The sequence below is a fragment of the Motacilla alba genome, chromosome 3 (assembly GCF_015832195.1).
Source record: "Motacilla alba alba isolate MOTALB_02 chromosome 3, Motacilla_alba_V1.0_pri, whole genome shotgun sequence".
Taxonomy (NCBI): Eukaryota; Metazoa; Chordata; class Aves; order Passeriformes; family Motacillidae; genus Motacilla; species Motacilla alba.
Window position 1 is genome coordinate 83,042,820 of NC_052018.1, and position 23,766 is coordinate 83,066,585.

At 46.2% G+C, this 23,766-nt stretch overlaps 1 protein-coding gene across 2 annotated transcripts; it reads right to left on the minus strand.

The window, feature by feature from the left end:
- Positions 1-213: 213 nt before the first annotated feature.
- On the minus strand, positions 214-13,082 carry CCDC167 (coiled-coil domain containing 167). 2 transcript variants are annotated; one of them, XM_038131011.1, is made up of 5 exons: positions 12,981-13,035; positions 12,466-12,598; positions 5,620-5,714; positions 3,156-3,208; positions 214-1,062 (listed from the first exon to the last, which is right to left on the minus strand). In XM_038131011.1, the coding sequence occupies exons 2-5, from the start codon at positions 12,538-12,540 to the stop codon at positions 959-961; spliced, it is 327 nt and encodes a 108-aa protein (XP_037986939.1). In that variant the 5' UTR covers positions 12,541-12,598; positions 12,981-13,035; the 3' UTR covers positions 214-958. The 2 variants fall into 2 exon arrangements, with proteins under 2 accessions (XP_037986939.1, XP_037986938.1); XM_038131010.1 differs by lacking the exon at positions 12,466-12,598 and having other exon boundaries at positions 12,981-13,082.
- Positions 13,083-23,766: the final 10,684 nt, after the last annotated feature.

The window sequence follows — 23,766 nt, forward strand, 5'->3', positions numbered from 1 at the left end:
CCTGTTCCAGTCAAAGGAAGTACATTCCAGGCCACAACAGACCAGTAACCCACTGCTGAGATCTCACTGACCAGGGGCTCAAGTGCCTAACCTAGTCTATGCTTACCATAGTGCAATGTGTGCCAGTAGGGAAATAGTAGGATGAGAATAAAGCAGTGGCTGAGAAACAGGACAGAACAGGGGAAAAAACCAACCAAATAAACAAACCAGGAAATTAAAAGGTCAAATTACTTTATTTAAAGCTCTACAGAAGCACTTTCATCTCTGGGGGTTGATAGTAAATGGTCTTTTGCAAACGCTGATTCTCAAAGGCACAAAATGGCTACCAAACTCTGATGCACTGGAGAGGCAGGCAGATCATCTCACACCCCAAGCACCCATATCTCAATGTGGATGCCCCCTACTTGCAGAGATACCTACACCCCATCTGCTTTTGTGGATGTAGGACTCCTTTGGTCCTGGAAGTCAGGGTGGAGGAGGAAGCATCTTTAGCTCAGCTCTGGGAATATATAGAATTGCAATACCTACAGATTACCCTTTGCATCAAGAGCTTGGTCCCTTCAGTTTATGACTGTGTCACAGGAGCCAAGGTCTGTATTCCACCTGGGCTAGGCAGAAAGCACCTGTCTGCAATCCCAAAGCTCCTCTTCAAAAGGGTGAATGTATTGCCTGGCTGGATCAGGCTGGATGGTCCTGACTGTGTTTTGGCTAAGATGGCACCACCTTGAGCTCTGCTTGACCTGATTTCCAAGTGCAAGTGTGCTGTGATTTCTGGTTTGTCTCCTGTCCTCCTCCATTTGAAGTGAAAAAAATCTTCCCTACAATGAGGCTTGGAGACAATAAACAAAAACAGTAATTTGAAATGCTGATCCTCACCCTTGGGGGAGGCACAATGGTGAGAGGAGGAAGAGCTCCTTGCAAGAGTCATTTGTTCAACAGGGAGAATTCTTGAGTGCAATCACATCGTCCAGCAGGCGTAAATAAGAGCAATCAGCAATGCCATGGCCACAGCAAGGGCAGCATTCTTGCGATTTTCCTTACGAAGCACACTCAGTTCTTTCTCTGGGAAACAAACAAAAGACTTACCTATAAAGAGTCTTCATATTGCAGCTACATCTCCTTTCAAAACTCTTAGAAGCACAAAGCTACCTTGGCCACAGGCAAAAATTTTGGGAGCAGTATGCAAAGCTGCAAACAGGATGTGCTGAATGGGAAATAACTACCCAAACTAGTAGGAACCCTTTCATTTGCTCTCATCCTGACACTTGTGGTAGCTTGCTTGGAAATACTTCAGTGCCAGACTGGTTTGTGTTGGCAAATGACATTGCTGTAGGCCTCTACTAAGAACAGACTGTGTCATTAGAATAACTGCTTGTTCCCTAAGAGAATGAGGGAGACAGGAGGGCAGAGAGCTGTTTCTGTCTTCTAGATGTAACAGCCTGGTAGCTCTTTCTAGTGCTAAAATTTAATACAACTGTAGCCACCTTTGAATGCTGCAGAATCTGTTTCCTTACACCTCATAAGGATCAGTGTGGAAAAGGTCTGCACCTGGACACTCTTATTCTGTTCTGAAGCTTTTAGCTTTTTAGAGATAGGTAAACCAGGGAGAAGGAAAGCAACCTTAGAACCACAGATGCGGAGAGAGGAAGACAATGGCTACTTCAAGTATGGAGTCTTGCCAATCTCCATATCTGTTTGGTTCCCTTTACCAAAGATGAGAACCCCACTCTTACTAGTTCTGTTCCACAAAACTTTGCTGGTTGGTACAGGCAAGCAGTGAGGCCTCCAGCCTTACAGACTGCAAGGCCAAACAGCACTAAGTGTGTGACAGGGAAGGTTGGGTGTGGACTGTCCAGAGACAGACTGCTTCTGTTGCTAAGTTCATCTGCAGAGGCTGCATATCTCACTGTCTCTGCAGTCTGCACAAGCAGCCTCCAGCAGTTCCCCAAGTGGTGTTGGTAATCAAAAGAGACTTTTAGCTGTTCTTTCTGCCCCATTCTTCACCTAATACAAGCATTCTCATGCAGGCACAGAGCAATATGCTTGAATCCGCAAGGCCACAAAGGAGGTAACAGGGCCACATAACTTCATGCACAGCAGTGCCAGCTTAAACTGATGCCATTGTCAGCAGCTGCTGTTCATGACCTAAAGTGCATCAGCTGGAACAAGGAAAGATTTAGTCAGAGGCCGTAGCAGTGATGTCACCATTAGGTGACGCTGTTGCTGCTGTCTGAGCTGCTGTCAGACTGCTCTGCTGATGCCACCAGGGATGGCTGACTGCTGGCTGGTAAAATGGTGCAGCAATTTTCAGTCTTCTGCTATCTCTGGCGGTAGGCCCTTAGGGAACAGCTTTCAGTCTGTTTAAAGTAACTGTTACTCTTCTGGAAAGAGTCCTCTAGCGTGAGTTATAATTACAAGTTTGCTGGCCATACCCCAGCTTTCAACCCTCTAGACCTAAAAGAATACTTGTGCCTCTTTCCCTTGTGAGCTCTGCTGCTTGCACAGCTGCAGAGTGCTGCCAAGCAGGTAACACACTGATCAATACCTGAAGATGTACAAAGCAGCACCTCTGGTGGAATGAAGTCCTGTCAACTATGGTATCTCAGAGAGACTTTCATTCTAACTGTCTACAGCAGGACTTGCACCAAGGAAAGACCCTGGTTCTCTGGAAGTGCAGGCAGCACATCAGTGTGAATCACTGTGCTCTTGTGCCGAGTGGCCTCATAAACTGATGCAGTAAGAACCTTCCCCAAGGAAGGTATATTTTGCTACACTCCTGATAGCACTTGCCTTCTTGCCTAGCAAGGCTCTACTAGGAAAAAAAAAAAAGGTTGGGGAGAGGGATGTTAAAAGCTACTCGAGCCAATCTGTTATCTATGATTATCTAAAGACTGGTAATTTGGGGTATGTGGAGGGGGACATTTTCTCCCCTTCATTAGCAGATGCTTATTTTTTTCCCTATGGAAGTACAGCTCAAGTAGGAGGATGCAGACTCCTATTATAATATGCTGACTACATTTCCATTAGTCTAGCTCCCTTTGGTTGAAGCTAAATTCAAAGGCAGAAGTCAGAGGTGGCAGGAGCTTGAAGACAAAGCTAAGCTGCAGCACTGATCCCGTCCTGCCCAGAGGGACCATTTTTAATGAAGCTCTTACCATAGTTGTCAGCTTTGGTCATTAGTAAGTTTCGCTCTCTCTCCAGTGACTTTCTGTAATGAGAAGAGGAGTTCATTACCTGCGAGGCAGAACACAGCCTATTTCTTTGCTTACATGATAGAAGAGAGACTGTCCCCACTGCTGGGGATGTCTGCTCAGAGGATGAGCCCCTCACCCCTCCCTGTTGGAAGTGTGACAGTTTAGAAGTACCCAGTTGTGCAAGAGAAGAGATGCAGCATTTTAGATTATTTTTTCCTTCCCCCAAATTGCTTCCTATCTCTCCTTTCAGGAGAGCAGTGTAGGCAAACAGCTAGAAAGGGCTCTTGGGTCATTCCCCTACTCTAGTTCCCCCTAGGTGAGGCAGGAAGTTCTGAAACAGCTATGAGATGGGGCAGTGTCCTTATATGTTTTCTGGAGGATCCTGCCCCTCCACCACATTGGCCTTAGTGCTGTAACAGTAATTCTTCTCACCATTTGAAGCTGGGATCCCTTTGTCAGAGGTACCCAATTTACAGAAATTGGTGAACTCAAGGAAACAAGCTGAATCCAAGCCCAGTACTAATGAGTTAAGCAACCTGTCATTAGACTGAAGACTCATAATAACAGAAAAGACTAAGTTAGGCCAACCCAGCCCTTGTCTTAAATTGTACAAGATGATTAATTAATATACAGATTAAAATATAAACCCAAAATAAAATTCCTGAAAGCAGCAGTGTTTCCATTATGGCAGTGAGGACATGGTCAGTCCTTTCAGACTCTGCACAAAAATAAACACGCACTTACAAATTATCTCCTGGTTCAGAGAAGGCAGAAAGTGCAACAGAATTTGTTGTTCCCCTTAGGGCACAGCAAGAACAACTTGTAGGAGGAAAGAGATCCAAATCTATGTGTACAGCTAGTTAAGTGTAAGGGAGTGCAAGAAAGCAAGCTACATCAGGAGCAACAGGAGAGGAAAGGGCTCTAAAAGAAAACTGGGTGGAGAGCAGCCAGGAGGAAGTGAGAAGACAGATTAACAACATGACTGAGCTGCTACTTACAAATTTGCCTTGTGAAGAGAGTCAAGGGAAGAAGAAGCTTTGAGAAAGAAACATGAAGAAACCATGACAACTGAACTTCAAAGTGGAAAAGCAGAGCTCCTCTTTGTGTGCTATACACTGCATCGATAATTTTGATCACAGTACCTTCCCCTCCAGGGTTTTTCAAAGGGTCTGGAATAGGACAATGGAAGTTCTGCCTCTATTTCCATACAAGCTGTAAAACTCATAGAAGGCCCCTAGAATCTTATTTCATAATTCTTTGCTCTAGGCCCTCTATTTCAGTCAGAAACCATCATATATCACATCCTGTCAAGTTACCACAGCTCTAGGTTTGGTTGTTGGCCACTTAAGCCCCAGATAAAGAATACAGACAGTAACAAGGAGAATTTAGGCCAGGAAAGGATTGTTGAGACGAGGAGCTACAGAGAAGAGGGACAGGAAGAGACAGGACCCTGTCTAAATATTGATGGGGATATAAAACTCCAGTAAAGGAAAAGGGGGGAGTGCAAAGGAGAGTTTAACAAAGAAGTTAAACTAAGCTTGATAAATATCAGGGGATGGAGACATCACTATTGCTATGATAATTTCTAATGGGGTTCTACAGGACAGTACCATAGAGAAAACACCAGGATCATCAGGACCACTCCCTGGGCCGATGACTGAGCTTCCCAGCTTTTTTTTGCTTGGAGCAGAGCAGTAGGATGCTAGTGACTGAAAAAATGTCCTCAAGCAGAGGGATTTGAGAATCAGCTGGGACCTTTGAAATCTCTTGCTTCACACTCAAGAGAAATAGCAGGTTCTGCCTATGTCTACTACAAAATCCAGGCCAAAGTCCTTGCTTGAGTCCTAGCTCTAGAAGCCAACAACTGCTGCCTCTATGGCAGCCACAGATTTCAGGGGGATTGTCCCTCTTAGCATTCCCAAGAAAAGCCAGTGCGTTAATTCATCCCTACATCCAGACATATTAGCAACATAGGCACAGATATTTTCCCTCAGCTGCTCTTGCAGCTGGATCCCGGCCTGGTATGGCCCTCAGTAGTAGTTGCTGCACATCTTCCTGATTGAACCCGGGTGGCTTCAGCAAAGCTTGAGCAGCAGTGTGCAGAAAACCTTTGCCAGACTCAGAGCAGTTCATAACAGGCCAGGAGCCAGGCCTGCAAATGAACTGGCAAGTTTCAGGCACTACTTGTCTGGTTGTGGCACAGGTTGGAGTCAGGCTGTTAATAAGATATTGCTCTCTCTCTATATCACTGCACTTCTCACAGAGGCAAGTTCTCCAAGAAAGCTCCAAGCTGTGGGAAGAGAGTCTTGTCATGAGGATATCACACATTCCCACCCCTTCAAGAGCCCTTGCTTGGTCCTACAGCAGGATGACAGCTAAGCTGAAGGGCACACACACAGCTGTGTAAGGAGCTGGTCAGCAATACCTTCCTTCAGGGCTGAGCTTCTCCCTGCGCAGCTTAAGGTCCACCTCTTCCATGCTCTGTCTGCAGCGTGCCAGCTTCTCCTCCAATCCATCAATCTGAAAAACACCACACCCATCACCATAATTTCTTCTCCCAGCTTATAAGGATTCATTCCCATTCAGATGGTGGCAGCTCAGCTACTATTTCTCCCCAGATCAAGGGAAGAACCCCATATCTGTGTAGAGTTCACAGCACAGAGAACTCATCATCTCCCAGCTCAGCCTGTATTCTAGCCCAGACAACTGTAACATCTTCACCCCAAACACAGCTAAACCAGCTCTGACACTGCCTATGGTGTGGCTGGCCAGCACCCTTTTGCTAGGATCTGATCCTGTTCCAGCCTGCTCTGGCTTCTTTGCATGTGGGTCTACAAGCAAAGGTGTGATCTTAGCTATCTTTATGCAAGTAGAGGATAAAAGGAGAGACACTGGCCTAAACCAAAGCCTGAGGAACAGGGTCTTATTTTAGCACTGAATGGATGCAAAAATCTACAAAGCACCCTCAGCTGTCTGGTTGGGTGAAGAGGGAACAAAGGGATAATTCCAGTCTCTTTTACCCAACTAAATCTACAACAGCAAAGGAGTCTGCACAGTATGGTACAGACAGCATTCGCCACTGCCTCCTTCAACCTGTACCAAGGGCTGGCAGCAACATGTTTTTGTGCAGAAAAACATTGGTTATCTCCTTGTGTCTCCTTATCAAGTATCCCAACAGCCACCCCTGTGTCTTCCTGTGGGGGGGAGTAACAACAGCTAGGCACAGGAGGGTTCATTTCCTTGTATGCAAACAGACTGCCCAGGAGGGAGTCCTACCATGGACAACAGTTCTGGGAATCATTCCTCTCTTCTGCCTGCCAACCACAGTATAGACATCTGAAGGAAAACTTTGTCTTTCAAGCTTGGTTCCATCCAGAAAACAGTGTGACTAATCAGACAATATCAACACAACAACTTAGCCTGAAAGAAAATGGTCTCGGTGCACTAAGGTGGCAGTGACCTCTCTTTTGAGCTACTTAGTGCAACACTCCTGCTGTGCCCGGTTCTCCAGGGAAGGCCAAGGCTGGCAGCACGGCCTCCCTGTGGTGGGAGCTTTCACACACCAGACGCTAAGAGGCAGCACAGTCCTGGGTAAAGGTAGAAGGAGCTGCCTGGACACCAGCCTCAGAAGCAGCCTAGAGCACAAACACACTCATAAACAGTAATAAGGGAAACAAAATCAAAGGTAGTGATCCCTAATTATTGCTGCTTTGGGATCAGCTCTGTTCTGATCAGCTCCTGTTAATGAGCTCATTAACAATCTCACACCTTCTGCTCAGGAAAAGCAGGCAAGCATTATAACTAAGCAGGACTGGAGAGAAGAGGCTTGACATAAAGCAGACCATGAAAAGAAGTTTAACCAGTCAGTTAAATAGTCTGGAAGGAGCACAGCAGAGCTGGGGAGGGGGACATATAAGAAGGCTCAAATAAATCTTTGATTTATCAGAAAGCAATCTCAAACTCCTGGCAATCTCAAAGCCAGTGCTCAAGATGCCTAACTCCCCAGAAGCACGTGCACAGCTTTCTGAGCCCAAGGGGAGCACCAAGGCATATCACCTGATCCCAAAGCTCAGGGAAAAGCACTTCTGTGTTTGGCAATGCTTGGGTTTGCCTGGATGAGGATAACTGTCCTCCTGCATTTCCAGCTGTGCCAGTTAAGAATGTTAGCTGTAGCTGCTTATTGTCATGCACTACAATTCAGTCAGCATGATGCACTGCCCCAGTCTGCTGCAGGGCCAAGAAAGGACTTCACCCAGGCCAGCTCTGAACACACTTCTCAGCAAGTTAATTTAATAGCACAGTGTGGTACAGCAGAGGTAGGGCGTTGATCCAGTGAAATATAAGAATTACTATCTCCCTCACCAGTTCCTACCATTTGCAAATGGCTGTTTCTGCTCCCTTTAGCTGCCGGAAACCCTTACGTGCACACATAGGAAAAGATGCTTCAGCATGTGTTACCTGGCTCCTCCTTAGCCTGTTAAATTATTACAGTGCACCATGGCTTCTCTGGAAATATATTGAAAAACAATGCTAAATAATACATTAAAGAATTAATGAGAGATTTACTTAGTCAGCTGCCAACCCTACCACTAAATTATCCATGCTAGTGCACTCCAATCCTATCCTCCATGCCTTCTCCTCCTAGCTGGCTGTTGCTCTCACTAGTACATTCTCTGCCCATACTTCCCTCATTTCATGACACTTAACAAGAGTATATTCTGCCCAACTTTGTCAGTGCTTTCACTTTCTGCTGACTAAAAATCTCCAGATTCCACATAATACTTTAAAGTTTCAACTGGTTTTACTGCTCTTAAATCAAAACCCAAGTTTGGGTCCCCTGCTGGAGAGCAATAATTTGCTAATAAACCACATGCCCCAGAACTGCACCATCAGCTGTGCTGAGCTGGGGGCACAAGGGATAAAAAATAACCAAAGGAAAAAAAAAAAAAAAAAAGCAAGGAAGGAGGAACAGATTGCTGAATGAACAAAATACTTTTCTTTCAGAATCTCACTACTTCTTTTCTTCTGGTTGGCCTGGGTTATTAGGGGTTATAAGGAAGGACAAGAGTAGGGATCCACAGATATTATCCAGTCACTACACCTCAGTTTCCCCACTTATAAATTAAGACAATATAATCCGCCTCCTGAAGGCAGCTCATTTGAATAAGAAGCCTCAGACACCAACCCAAACTATGGGCAGAGCACTATCCTGATATGCCAATGCCATTGCCTTGCTTGGCATTTAGGATCTGCTCCTGCAAGCCAGGAGCGTCTCGGCAACTCAGCCATCCAAGTAACTCTTCGCTGCAGAAGAAAAGAAAGACAGAAAAAGAAAATAAACACAGGGGAAAAATCAGAGTAATACCTAGGAACTACTGATTGCTGTCTGGGCTGCTAAGGAAACTCCTGGGGGGGGCATAGTCTGTAAAATTGTAGCATGAGAAAATCTGTAGGGCTTTGCCATAATTCCCTGCTACAGCTAGTCCTTCAGGAGAGCAATCTTAGAAGCACGTGCTCACCTAATGGATGTGGATGGAAAGCTTTCCCTCTACTAAATAATATGTAAGGTTAGTTGGGGTACATACTGGGGCACACTGGAAGCCCACAGGAAAACAAGGAGCCAAGCTCACTTAGCTGAACCACCCTTGCACTTCACACTGCCTTATCTCTTTAGTGGCCATCTCAGCACAGTGCCTCCTAAGTTGCAAAGATGAACCTTTCTTCCTTTTAGCTCTCCTTTCCTTGAAGGGGATCCTCTGGGACAAAGCTGGAATGCAGCAAGCAGAAAACTCACATGACAGCTCCTTGGGTTGACACAGATGGTAGCAGGGACACAGGACTTAATTCACAGCAACATCTTTAAGTAGTTCCAGTTAAAAAGGGGGAAGGAAACCTAGGCTTCATATTCAGGCAGCAGATCTGGGCACACAGAGCTGCCCTTCTGAAGCTCCTCAGGAAACACTCCAGAAAGTCAAGTCCCAGCAGCTTTGGATGCACATAGGGATCTAAGACCAGATGCCTCCTTTGCTCCACAGGTATGACAAGGCATTCAGCTATTTTTGCTGAATTCTGGCAATACTTGCTCATGATCTGGAGAGACCTGGAATGGATTTCAATCCAAACTGACTTACATGCTTATTACAAATTCCATTTGTTGGGACCATCTTGGGCAGGGAGCCCAAAATGGCTCACATAAAGGCAGAGACAAAGAGAGAAGTGAAAAAGAAACAGCTTTGCTTATAGAATTGAGCTGGATCCCATTTAATACATTTTGTAGCGAATTAATGAAAGCTTTCTTTCCAGCAGAAAGGCTAAAAGCACTTTTCAAAAACTGGCATCCACCCTCCACTTTTATGAATTCCCTAATTAAGATATTGGCAAAGAGCCATATCACACATACGTCGACATCCAACAGCATTAGGTAATGAGGTTTTCATCTTCTGACCCTCATAAAACAGATCAAAGCCAACTGAAGAGGTGGGGGCAAAGAAAAAACCCCTTCCCTGAGCAGTCTTTACATGCCTTGTCACCTGCCAGCACACTTGAGCTGTTCTTTCACAGAACCATTAATGGTTCCTGCATCCACAAATTTGGCTGGATTATTAAAATCAGTCCAGCAGAGACAAATTTTGTTTAAATTCAAGTGCTAACTTGCTGTTCATGGACACACTTCCATTTTCTCCATGCTCTTGGAATAATTTTGCACGCTGGAAAATCATTTCACAGACATGCCGCCCACAGCATGCTTGGAAATATTTACCAGACGAGCTATTCACAGCAGAGGATGATCCACCAGCAAAGCCTAAGATGGCTCCTACAGAACAACCCTGGCTGTTGCCAAAGGAGGAAAAGCTGGATACTGCCTACACCTCCTCCTTCAGCTTTGCAGGGACCATCCCGTTATCAGTGCATCCTGCCTCAGTGCAGACCAGCAGCTTTGCAGGACCACACACAGACATGACCACAGAGCACATGAGCCAGATTTTCAAAAACTTCTGCAAGAACAGCTTCACTGAGCACGAACTGTGTCGGTCTTTTCTCTATTTTTGTGTTCCTTCACAGACACTGATCAGCCATTACCCTGTCAGAAGGAGCAACACATGTAACAACACTTTATAGAAACACACACCTGAAATTTTGCTGCCCAGGTAATGCCTTTAATTTAATGCACTTTTCTGCTTCTCTGATTTTTTTTTCAGTTGTTGCCTGAGCCACAAGTATATTTTTAGTGGTTACAATATCCTTTGGCAAGAAGTTTCACAGCAGGTTATGGGAAGAACCAACCCCTCCTGTTTGTTCTGAGCTTGTCAGCTGCTGGTTTCATTTGACAGCCCTAACTTTGAACATACACTGTTAATACATTATTTGTTTAAAGCTACAAATAGCATGCAGAGGATACAGGCCTATACTGGGTCCCCTGCAGTCATATTTTCCAGCTTAAAAGGACCTGGAATGCTTGGTAGTTTCTTGCATAAAGTTCTCCACATCTTTGGTCATCCATGTCACTCTCTTGAGTTAATTTCATTTTCACTATTTTGGTACAAAATGGACCAGTCTTGCCAGTCTCATTCTCCTGATGAGTTTTCTAGAGCACGTCCCATGCAGCTCAGCATTGTCAATAGGGCTGCCTGTCAAAAGACTAGAGCTATACGAAAGCAGTGGCATGAATTTAAACCAACACAACATTATGGAGACCCATTTATATCTATTTAAACCAGATCGTATCAATTACATCTGCAATTTGTAAGTGCAAGCTAATCTGATAAGTGTCCATATATAAAATTGCATTCATTTAGCATCATGACTTCAGTTAAACAAGCATGACTCTGCCTAGATGAGGCCTTTCAAAGCTAGTCATGCATCACACCATATTAAGACTCATTTGAAAAGTTTTCTTTACAATCATAACAGCTCAGAAGGTAATACTGAACGGAGTAATTTTAACTTATGAATCAAGTATCTTGGTTATCATGCAAACTGAAACACAGCCCTCTCTTCCTCTGGCTTAAAGGCATTTTTTTTCTTCTTCCCTAAACTCTCTTCAGTAGTGTTCTCATCACTGCAAGTGGAAAGAATTTTATCTTGTAGTAGTGTCTTTGCACAGAGATTTTTACCTGTAACGCACAAAAAAGAGTAGTTCTACAATCCTTTCAAAACTAGTATGTTCCATCCTGAAAACTTCTAGAAAAACTTAATCTAAAGCTACCACAAGTCCTCACACACTTTGCAGGAATTTTCTGTGGCAGCTAAAATTAGTCCCTTTTCATTCTGTGAACAGCAGGTCCCTAACAGGCTGAGCCATTTTGCCGCCTCTCTTTTTGTAAGGTAGAGCCTACCATCTCAACTCTTCTTGTCTACCACTTCTCAAACCACAACCACAAAAAAAATCCCGAACAACCTCTGTTCAATTCTCTCTGGTAGGCTCACCAAAGGAAGCCTGGACAGTCAGCATAGCCCTCTGGACTCCCTTTGGTTGTTATATTTGGGTTAGAGTGCCCAGAACTGTGTTTCTCTAATGAAAGCCTAACCAATGAAACACACCAGCTAATCATAAACCAAACTCCCATTCCACACAGCAGGATGAAAGGGCATCTCATCAATACATATAAATATCTTAAAGGTGAGTGTGAAGAGAGTGGTGCCAAACTCCTTTCAGTGGTGCCCAGTGACAGGATGAGGAGCAATGCCTGTAAACTAAAACACAGGAAGTTCCACCTCAATGTGAGGAAAAAACCTTTTTACATGAAACAGACCACAGGAACAGGCTGCTCCAGCAGGCTGTGGGGTTTCCCTCTCTGGAGACATTCAAAATCTACCTGGTCACATTCCTGTGTGATCTGCTCTAGGTGACCCTGCCCTGGCAAGGGGGTTGGATGAGATGATATCCAGAGGTCTTTTCCAGCCCTACGGATTCTGTGACACCTTTATGTTACTAGCTGGTGACACATATATGACATGCCCTGCTATTTCCCCGGCCTTTCCGTTCCGGTTACATTGGTCTGTTGTGCATGTGCTCACCTGAAAACACTTCAGGGCAGAGAGGTGACCAGTGAGATTCACTGAATGAATTCCGCCCCGTTTCAGCCATTTGTGAGGAACATTCAGGATTTATTGTCCCCACAGTATCCAAACCCACAGACCTGAACTCAAACTGACTTTAGTCCACACAGCACTGTTCAGTGCAGGAGCCAGAAAGACATATGCTTCAGAGAGATCTTAACTAACACAACTCAGGTTGTTTACAGAAAGACAAAGCTTCAACAGAGCTTACCAGCAGCCCTCCTGCCACCCAGGAGATCACAGTATCACAGCATGGGTAAGATTTGAAGGGACCACAGTGGGTCATCTGCTCCTCCTCATCTGTTCAAGAACAGCCATGCTCGAGCACACGGCACAGGTGCAATCTCCAGTGAGGGAGAGAGAGATAAAACATCCAAGCACAATGAAAAGGCAGCCTTAGAAGGGAGACATACTCTTAAAACCCAGCCTTTCCCCTTTCTCCTCGCTGTGATTTACGGGCCCCTCACACGCCGGTTTACCACCGGGCTCCTCTCAAGAAGCAGCAGCAGCAGCACACGGCTGACTTCCAGCGCCACACGCACACAACGGGCGGGTGGTCACGGCCCGCCGCAGCACCCGCACGGGCACACACACACCCACGGCCCCTCACGGCACTGGCTCAAGGGCTCGGCAGGAGCCAGGACACCGCACGCCGCCGCTCAAGGCGGGAGTCAGGACGTGGCTCCAAGCCCCGCCAGCCCGGCCGCCGCCGCGCCCCCCCCTCACCTCCCGGGCCACGCTTGGCCCCGCTCGCCGCCTGCCCATGGTCCGGCCCCGCCCGCCGCGCATGCGCAGGCGCCTCCTGCGCGCCACCGCCTTGGTGCGGAGCCGCGCGGGGCCGGGCTGGGCGGGTGCCATGTTCGGGGGCTCGTTGCTGCTGTCCCTGTCCATGGAGCCGCTGCCCCGGCCCTGGGTCTGGCCCTGCGAGCCCGCTCGGCGTGGCTCCGATACAGCCCAGTGCGAGCGGCAGTCAGAGCGGCGCCTCCCGCATTGTGCCGCTGGTAGCCGCATCCTGCTCAGCCCTCTCCAGTGGCAGCGGGTGAGGGATGGCTGCGGGAGCACCAGCAGGCCGCGAAGGCTGGGAAGCTGAGGTGGGGCTTCTTGGTCATGCCTCGTCCAGCCTCTGCGCCCCTCAGGGACCCCGGCTCCCTCGGGTGCTGTCTGGGCAGATCCGAAGTGATCAATTGGTTTTCCCGCAAGTGGAGCCAGCCCATTCCTGGGCACTCCAGACTAGGGCTTGTAGTGCCTGGGGTCACTCAGGAAAAAGGAAACTTCGGAAACACCAGGCAAACCCAGAACGGCTTCTTTGTGCCATGTTGGAATAAATGAGAATTTTTTCGGACATCAGGAGGGATTTCTTCACTGTAAGGGTTGTCAAACATTGGAGCAGGCTGCCCAGGGAGGTGGTGAAGCCACCATCCCTGGAGGTGTTTAGGAAAAGATGATGTGGAACACAGTGTCATGGTCTAGTTGACAGGGTGGTATTGCATCACAGGTTGCACTCAGAGCTCTTTTCCAACCTAATTGATTCTGTGATTGTCTTACTCAGATTGTCCTTGTGGCTTCCTACTCAAACGCTAGCGTTGTGCTGAAGTGGCTGAGGAAAAGCTGCCTGTGTGATCTACCTGGAAATAGCACTTCGTGCATGCCAGCCAGTTCAGTGCAAGATACTAAACATGATGTTACATATGCATGACAACACTTGTTCTGACCAAGAAAGCTTTTTATAAAACACTGCAATCTTGTATTAAAAAAAAAAAAAAAAAGAAAAAAAGCAACACCACTGCATCTGACAGAAGTGCATCTGTTTTCAGGGTAGGACATGGCTGCTACATGACAGAGAGCAGCACTGCTATTTGCTGGCAAAAAAAGGAAGGCTGGGCAGCAGCACCAATTATTAGACATACAGACTGAATTTTCATTTTGACTAAATACCCTCTGCTGACTGAAATTTTGCTAAAATGGTGGAAGTGCTGATGTGTGCCACACAAGCAGTGATAATACTGATACCTAATTAGTGTGTTTCATTTTTCTTTCAAACACCCCCCCCCCCCCCCCCCCCCCCCCCCTTAATTTTTACTGTGGGAGATAGCATGTGTTGGTAACAGCATCAGTCTCATTTTGTGTCTGGAGAAAAATGAGAGACAGCTGTACCCTTTTCTGTGGTACTTGACTCTATGCAACTGAGTCTATACTTCTGAACCCAAAGGAGCCAGAACTCCCATCTCCAAGCTGAGACACTGTGAGATAACTGCTTTCCAAGCAGAAGCAGCTAGTCAGGAGGCAGTTAAGCTGAGTAGGACCCAGCCAGCAGCCCTGGGGAAGCACAGCATGAGGGGGAGGGAGAAAATGAAAAAGTGGGAGAATGTTATTTTTTCCCATCTTAGACAGAAGACTTGATTAGTGAGTGTAAATACAATCTAAAAATGCATAGAGGTTTGAAGAAACCCATCTGTTATGGTTTACAATGGGCTGAAATAGCCATTAGTTCAACAGAAAGCATTTTCTCCTTCACAAAGGTGAGTATTGATTCAGGGGAGGACTGTCAATTCTCACATACACTTCTCCACAGAGAGACAAACATGCACCATTTTGCGGGCAGATGACTGTGACCTTTGTTGTCACATCTTTTGGGAAGACAGAAAAGGGGAACTGGTTCCTCCCTCACAAGCAAGCCACCGTTCCCACCATTGCAAGCAGCAGTTTTCGATTCATGTGTTACTCCTCCTGGCACTCCTAAATCCATCAAGCTGATAACCTCATTATGCCTGTCACCTGGTCTTGAGTCTCCTGGTTCTGCCCTCAGCTGACACCTTTTCTTCATCCATCCCTGTTATGTCTTCATTTCCTATGTAATGTCATTCATGTCATCTACATGCTAATGCAAGAAAGAAAAACTTCCTTTTCCTCTGCAAATTTTTGGTGGTTTTCTTCTTGAAACATGAAGAACAGATCTGGAAGTTTTTCACATGTAATGCCATCAGCTTCTGTGTTTTAGAATGTTCACGGACATGAGTACGAATTTGAACTACTCCATATCAAGCTGCTGCTACTGTCAACATGCATATCTAAGCTGGAAATCAAAAGTTCTTAGCTTTGAGAGCAGTCATATTATGGAACACACCTCCTGCCACAAAGGTGGGAGGAAAAGAATGAAATGGTTTTTAGTAGGCTCTGGAATGGGATGATCTAACAGAAAGCCTGTGAGAGGAAGGTGCAGGATATGATGACATACAGGTGGGCACCAAATAACATCTCCAGTAATGAGACTGGATATGGTCCTGGTGAGATCCTGCTCAATGTCCCTGATTATGCTGTCCCTCCTGCATCCTTGCAGCCAAAATGAGTGACAAAGTGGTGTTAGAAACTAAAAATACACAAGTGTCAGCCTTCAAGAACATTCAGGAGACGCTGCAGTATGTGTTCAGAGGTAGGATCAGATACACTGATGCCACCCAAGCAGGTGTTTTCCGTACCTGTGCATAACACAGCAGGAATGCTGGCACCTCCTCAGCACACGTTACACTGCTCATTAGCTGGCAGCAGGGAAGGTTTGTCTCCTCTCTGTAACCTAATTGAGCTTGTTGCATGTTGACCTATTCTCAGCACACTGTGGGGAACAATTGATCAGCATTTTCTAACAACCTTGTGTATTTGAGGTTCATTATCATATGCCCTCTTCTGTTTTCTTCCTGTTAGACTCAGTCCTCTTCTTTCAATCCTACGCATTTTGCACCTCATACTGTTTGTTACCTTTCTCCCATCCAAACCTAGACTAATCCTATCTAACTTGGGTGTATTGAGAAAGCAAAAAATTATCCCCTTTGTCTTATAGGCAGTATGCCATACTAATGCAGCCTACTAAGAAGGAAATTTGTCTTTTAATGCAATACTTTCACATTGGCAATTCATATTTGGTTCACAGCCCTGTAACTCCTCAATGTTTCCTCAGTGCTGAAGTCTAGGTAGGTGTTACCCGTTTCTTTATTGGTGCATTTAATTTCTTCCCCTTCTCAGTTCAGTATTTTGCACCAGTTTTATGAAATTTTAGCTGGCTGAATGTGAGCTATTCCACCATTTTGCCACAATATTTTTTCCCTTTTGTGCCTTCTGTCTTGCATGATCTTCCAGAGTCCAACTATGCATTTTGTAAACATGCTTTATTTGATTATCCAAGTCCCTGGGGAAACCAGTTGATAGATTTGTTCTTTGTAAGTCCTCCTGATCTGATGACAAACTACTGATAACTAGTTTCAGAGTGCCTACCTATGACAAATACTGTTTCAAAAAGCCTTACTACACACCAGGATAGTCTGCATTGCTGGGCTTGCTCTCTCTACTATTTCAGCTACTGTGACAAAGAAAGCTAAACAGCTTACATTAATTTGTTCTTGGTTTTTTTCTCTGCTGGCTTTTTCGTATTACCTGATTATCTTTAAGTGATAACAAATTGATTATTTAATAATTTTCCTCCACATTTATTGAGGAGATGGGAAAGTAATGACTGAGGAATCAAAGTTTTCAGGAAGGTTTAGGAGCACTTGCTGATTTTTATCAGGGCAGTGCTGACTTTGAAGGTAATTTAATAGAACAGACATTAAGTCTTCACTAGTAATTAAGTCTTTACTAGTAAATTAAGCAACATCAGAAAACGTTCCTAGAATACAAACTCAATCATCAAATTTAAGTGTCAGCACACCCCTGGCATGATTTTATTTGCTCCCATTTGGACTGTCCCAGACAATTTCCAGTATGATTTGGGAGTTATAGGCAGAGGACCATTTCCAATGGGCTGTTCAATGAGGTCATGGTTTCAGAGGTGAAGAGAGTTTAATAGTATGGATGTGAGCCATTTGGTGCTAGTTTGTATCCAGGACAATGTTCCTGGGCACTCCTGATTTACTGCCTTCCTACCTCTTTTTGCATTCTCCATCTGCAAGATTCACTGTGCTTTGTAAGGACAAATGAATCAGTCCTCTGACAAGTCTGAGAGGAAGCTGAGGCCAGATGTCTCACTTTATTGATGTGAGGCAGTATCTGACTCAATCTTCACTGCAATGAAGTAGCTGGGCTAGCACTGAATCAGGGACCTGACCTCTTATGCTTGGCTATACCATGGGGAGCAGCCCTTTGTGTCCCAAGTACATCCTTCCCCAGCTTGTTAGGCAATGTCTCAATGGGCCATGAGACAGGAGGGGACCTTCCAGGATCCTTCTGAGAACAGGTGTCCCCCAGCATAGTGCGAGTCCAGCTCTAGCCCAATGCTGTGTCTCCTCTCCCCTCCCAGCCTTGCTGTACCACATGCAGCTGGCTGCTGGGAGCACAGGAGGAAGGAGATCTCTGTGCTGTGTCGATGGAGAAGCCTTTCTGCAGGGAAAAGCAGAGCTGAGAGCAGGCAGGGTGAGCTGGGCTCTAGCTATATACTTGCACCTGTGAAGAGATGGAGGAAAGCATCATGATGCTGAAGGCAGCCAGGAATAGGGAATCCGTGGGACATGATGACTCTTACACATTGGAATGAGAAGATTTCTCTGAGGCAGAGGTTGTGTATTGACCTCCTGAGGTAAACAAAAACTAAATGCAAACAAGGCAGACAACAAGCTGAGAGCAGCCATGAGGTAGCTCGGCTATGGAGCTTAATTATTCCCCCACTTCCCTCCTGCAGGATGAACATATAAATTCCCTGCCTTCTCCCCAAGCTCTATAAGCAGGGATGAAATAGCCTCTTTGCAATGATAACCAGGGGACAAAAATTCCAGTGCAGACATGTCTGCCCCTACCAGCAAAGACAGTAGAATTAAATGCCACCAGGGAGCAGAAGAGCAACAAAAAACACTGTCAGATTTCAGATGTTTGAAAGATGCTCCTGTAGTGTGGGATGTTTTTTTCCTCCGGGAAGATAAATATTGAGAATCCAATGGACTGCATCTTCAGTTTGTGTGCATCATGTTCTCTGCTTCCACCTTGATGGGCTTCACACACATTCTGGGAACAGCTTGAGATGATAGAATTAATTAAATGAAATTAATCAAAACAACCTACTGGAGACAAAACTGGCATCAGTGAAATGCAGAGTTGGAGCAAGAAGGGATTCTGTAGTTCAGGCTAATGCCTGCCCTCATCAATAGATTCTGTTTGGATGAAAGCCCATGTCATATACAGCTCGGTCAAACGTGAGGGGCTCTGAGGAGTTGTGTGCCTCATGCAAGATCACGTCTGTCCGTGCAGTGCAGTAATTGTGGTGGGAACAGATGGAGTCCTGCTTTTCACAGAGCCAGGCACAGCGTGTAATCACAGATCTTGCTTTGATGCTGAATGAAGCTGAACTCCAAATTGTGATGTGTTAATGTGAAGGAAGCAGGAGAACTGGAGCAATGGCTTTTAGAGATGTGATCTGAGTCCATGGGTTGAGTGGATGTGTCCCACTCTGCAGACCTGGAAACAGAGGTACAGATTTGCCCAAATGGAATACAGAAATTGGAGCTTCCCTTCTGCTTTGGTCTCTGCCCATTACCCTAGCACGTCAGCCCACCTGTTCTTATGCCAGGTACCAGTTTGGAGGCATTCTTTTGGGCCTGTCCCAGTAATTTTTGTTCTGTGCTTTATGAAAGTATTTCTGTCCTCCCCAAACCACACTGCATCATCTTGAGGATCTAAGAAATTGTGTGGCCTTGTTTCTATCTATTGAGCAAGGATAACAGTGCAATTACAAGAGAAAAAAAATCTGTTTGAGTGTGAAGTGGTCAGATATATTGTGGGGATGGGTCCCTTATAAATATCTGAGAATAGAGAGAGAGACCCAAGCAGCTTTATGAAGTGCTGTGTTATTGGGGCCACAACCCTGTGCCTGAGTTTATTCTGCAGCCAGCAGAGGTGCATCCATCACAGAGACAGGCAGCGTGATGCAGAGGCAGTGCAGGATCCTGCGGGTTGCCTGGGAGGTCACGGGGAGCTGTGTATTTCTGAATCAGGGCATGGCTGAGTAGAACAGTGTGCCCTGCTTCTAACATTTGCCAAGTATCAGGGGAGGGAAAATGTGGCCGTCACAGTTACCCAAGACAAGTTTGCTTCTGATATGCTTGAGGGATCTTGAAGAATCTCTTGAGGAGAACCCCCTGAGCTCCCCCGCCAGTTCAAAATTGGGTGACTTGGCTTTATAACAATGTTTTTTTTAACTTGGGGTCCCTCAGCTGTGTTCAGAACCTGAGCCAAGAAACCTCCTTTCTTGGAGATATATACCCTTGAATAGGCTTCAGGGAACCAGAAAGTACTTACTTGGCAAGTAGGCAGCAGAGATTTAGGGTGGCAGGGTGGGCCTCATGATGCAGAGCTCACACACTGCATTTGTGGTCCTGTGGTGGGTGTCTGGTTTCTGGCTCAGTCATCTGGTGCACAGTGTCTCCATTCCTGCCTTTGTCACCCCATTCTCACCTGCTCTACTTCCTTGCCTGTCTGTTAGGAGGTAATGGGCAGGTGGCAAATCCTCTTCTTTTCCCATCTTGACTTTTTGACTCGATTTATGTGTGGCATTCCCTCATCTCCTAGTCCCAGGGGCCTGAAGATCTCCAGTTTCAGATGACAGAGCTGTAAAAGGCATGAGGAAGCTGAATCACATCTGCTGTTTGTCAAAAGCACCACATTCTCTATTTAGATCCCATGGGGAGCTTGTCCTACAAGGTTCCAGGTGCTGTTAGAGTAGTGAAGTGTTCAAAGATTCTGTAGTCTTGCTGACAGAGGCAGGAGAAACCAAATCTGTACCTCTTCCCACATTCTGCAGGCGTGTCATGTGGCAGAGAGGCTGCTGAGTGCTGTGGCCAGTCCTAACAGAGCTGTCAGTTGGTTATGAAAGAGGACAACCATGTAAATGCATTCCCTGGCCCATGCACCTTGCTGTGCAGTCAGACTGAGTCCATCCTTATCTGCAGGGACAGTGAGGGGCTTGTCCTCTAGTGTGTCCTGTGGTTTTCTGGGCAGTGAGATGTTTCTCAAAAGAGAGTGCCTAATATTTATGCTAAGCACTGTCCTTCCCAGTCACCCTCCTGCTTCAAAGCCCCTCTTGATGATCCTGGTGGTCATCAGGCCCCTGTACTCCTAGGAGAACATGTGTTGACCCTTTGCTTCTCTTTTTCCCTGGGGTAATGGGAGAGAGGCTTGCAAGGACAGGGGGTGCTTCGGGCTCCCTGAGAAGGGAGAATAGAGAAGTTTGCTCCTACACAAAGATGTCTGCAAATGGGAGGTGACAGCCCTGTGCATCCCTGCATGCTCTTGTCTTGTTTAGATAGAAAGAGAGTGATTAGATCCTTCCAGGTCTTTGCTGAGCTCCAAGGGAACGTGCGCCTCACTGCCTCTGATCAAGAGGCTAGTAGGGAGTCTGAAAATAACATTATTTCTCCTGCTATCATTTCTGCTTTCTCAAATGACTTACTGGGTGATTGGTGGAGACAAATGCTCCAGAAATGGGAACCTGGCAAGAAATCCAAATGCCCCCAAGTCTGAGATGACCAGAGAGCTGAAATCAGACAGACAGACACACGCACACATCATTAGCTGCTAGCCTACATGTGAAATCAATTGAGATTTCCTGAGCTGGGATCCAGCTGGCACCCTAATGAAGACTTCCTTTCGTTTTTGCAAGCAGACAATAAAAAACAGCCCTGATACACCCCCAGCTTCCCCAGCCATTTCTGTTATATAAGTAGTCTGGGTCTTGATCAGTGGTTCTTTAATTATCTCCGTGCACCCACATAAATATACCGTGTGTGTGTTCACACAAAATCCATCTATTTATCCACCCCACAAACCATTTTGCTGGAAGACAGCATGGACTCCTGAATTTTTTATGGCTCTGCTTAGGTTGGAAACAATCCAAAGGTCAAACACTGTGCTATATCTCCAGTCACCTTGTCAGTCAGCACTGAGCATGGGTCTCTGATACTTTCAGAATCTCCGGATCGCCCACAGGGCACTAAATTACAGCTATTACACTGCAATTCGCTGTACAATTTTATTCTTTGATACACTACCTGCCTTTGTCTATCTGCATAGCAGCGAGAGCAGTATGCATTATTTACCAGGCTAAGAACACTGCTGCTGCTACTGAGGGAAAAAAAAAAAAAAAAGAGAACAGGAACAGGCTTGAAATATAAAAAGATGGCACAAATACAGCTTCCTGGGAAATGGTTTCACAGTTATGTAAAACTTTCTGAAATTTTGCAGTGCCTTTTGCTCCCTTCACAGAGGTGTCTGTTGCCTCCCAAAGTTCTTTAGGAAGAACAGAGGTTCTACAGCAGATGGGAAGTCCAGTCTGTCCAGTGCCCTGGCTTCAGGAGGACCCCATGGCAAGTGCTATGCCTGATGAGGAAGAATAATGAAAAGCCCATAGTGAGGAGAGGAGGATGCTGCTCCTCTCCTCATGGGATATTCCAGGCCCTTAAAGTTACCCTGTGTTTCTTCTGTTTTGGTCAGAAATCCTTCTGGGCACTAAGAAGCCATTGCTATGTTACTTCAGTTGATATGTTCCAGCCTTTCTTCAACCTAGCTATGGTTTGTATTCCCTTCAGGTTGTCCCTTTGCACCTTGAACCTACTGGGGCAGGGATCTGGGGAATAAAATCAGTTTCAGAAGATTTCCATTTTGTGCAGAGATCATCAAAAAAGTGCTTCCTCTACTTTGGCAGCCTGAGAAAATCGTGTTTTGCTGCCCTGCATTGGCTCCTGTGTCCTTCGGGCTTCATTCCAGGGCAAGAGTCTGTCTGCCAGGCAGCTTTTGGAACGTGCCTGGGTGGAGCTGGCTGGGTGATGCTGCCCCTGGCTGACCTGCTAGGAGGCAACTCCAGACTTCCCTGTAGTGTAAACAGCTGGTGGAGGTGACAAGGCAGAGCTGGCCAAATCCTGGCAGGAAGACAGGAGTGAGTGGCAGAGCCAAGGCCAGCCCAGAAAGGGCAACCCTGGGGATACGGAGGTTTGCTGTTTCCACCTGGTGAGAAGAGGTGGGATGTGCATGGTGACCCACTTGTTTCTCTTCTTCCCTGCAGATGTTCCCTTCATTTCCCCCTCATCAGCTGGCAGCAACAGCCTGACCAGCTTGCTGCATCTCTGGTTTAGGCAGTACACAGAGCAATGGTCAGATATCACCTTATCCATCAGGTTGTGAGTACACTGGGTGCTAATCCTGCAGGGAGAGTGAAAGCAGCTCTGCATAAGCCATCTCAAGGAAGAATTGAGTGAAGTCATACGCTCAGGCCATCTCTTGGTCTTTTATTGGTTGAGATAAGCTGCAGACACAGTGGTTTTAAATCTAGTCTGTGGTCAGGAGCTTGCTTACTGTTTGAATGTCTTGAGAGAAATTTGGAGTGGGGAGAGAGCTGGGGCTCTGATTAGTGCAGAGCTGGTTGAAACAGCATCATCCTGTATTGTGGCAGTCACTGTTCTGATTGTTTCCACTCTCCCCAGTGACTGGAGCCTTATTCACTTTCTTTCTATCTGCTTTTCATCTCACCTGGTCCCATTATTGCTCAGCAATATGAAGTAGATTGCAGGTTGCTTTCTTTGTTTGGCCCCCAAAGCAGTCCTTACAGGAGATGTATTTCTGATTGAAATTCTCCCTGTCAATTGCTGCAGGGGTGGTTCCTACACAGCGTGAAGACAATTCTTGTGAAATTGCTAGGAAGAGATGGCTATGTTTCCATGAGGCTCAGGCTCCCACTTCCTTCCTTTTCCTGGCAATGCAATAGTGTCCCCATTTTAGAGATGCTTTGCACCCCCTTCAGCTTTTGGAGGCTCCTGAAGTGGAAGCATCAAAGCAGCCCATGGAGGAATGTCCCCAACCCTCTCCCTTCAACAAGCAAGACTGCAGGCTGGGACACCCCAGATAGGCATCTTCCTGAAATCAGTGCTGAGAGCTGCGTGTTTTCCCTTTCCCTGATGAGATAAACTAAGTCCTGGGTGAACCCCAAAGACTGTGTTTCTGAAACACAAACCTTCAGTTGTCTTCCTGTCCCTTGTGGGGAGCTGGGCTCAGACCACCAACTGTGGGCTGTGCTAGGCAATGTTGCCTTCCCTTGGGCCTGAACAGTTCTGACCTATGGGAGCAGGAATTAAACCACACCTGGATAAGATACAGCTCCCTTGCTGAGAGCCCATTCCAGCCTCTCAGCATTTGTTCCAGGTTGACAGTATATTTTTTAGCCCAGTCAAAGTGTGTTCAATTATGGGAATTCTGACCAGGTGAACCTGTGCATACAGGTTAAACACAGTCTGAAGTTTGGATGGGGTCCTGTGTACAAGCTGTGCTGGAGGAATGCAGGAGCATCCTTTTTGTTGCTGGTTCTGGAGGCTGCTCTGGCAGAGTAATGTGGATATAGTCCAAGAGACTTTTTAGCTCAACTGGGAGGTGGTTCAGGAACAGTTTGATGTGTTCCTGCCTTGTTTCAAGGGTGACATTTCAACCATCAGGATGCTGGTGTGAAAAGGGACTTCCCTTTGCTGTGACGTTTTCCTTCTGGGCACAGCAG

What these genes read in the sequence shown, in the direction of transcription:
- CCDC167 (XM_038131011.1), bottom strand. Translation starts at nt 12,540, where the DNA reads ATGACCCACTGTGGTCCCTTCAAATCTTACCCATGCTGTGATACTGTG. An exon ending in AAGCTCAGCCCTGAAGGAAG is followed by an intron (nt 3,209 to 5,619) that starts GTATTGCTGACC and finishes TTCTCATTACAG; the next exon opens with AAAGTCACTGGAGAGAGAGC. An exon ending in GACCAAAGCTGACAACTATG is followed by an intron (nt 1,063 to 3,155) that starts GTAAGAGCTTCA and finishes TTTGTTTCCCAG; the next exon opens with AGAAAGAACTGAGTGTGCTT.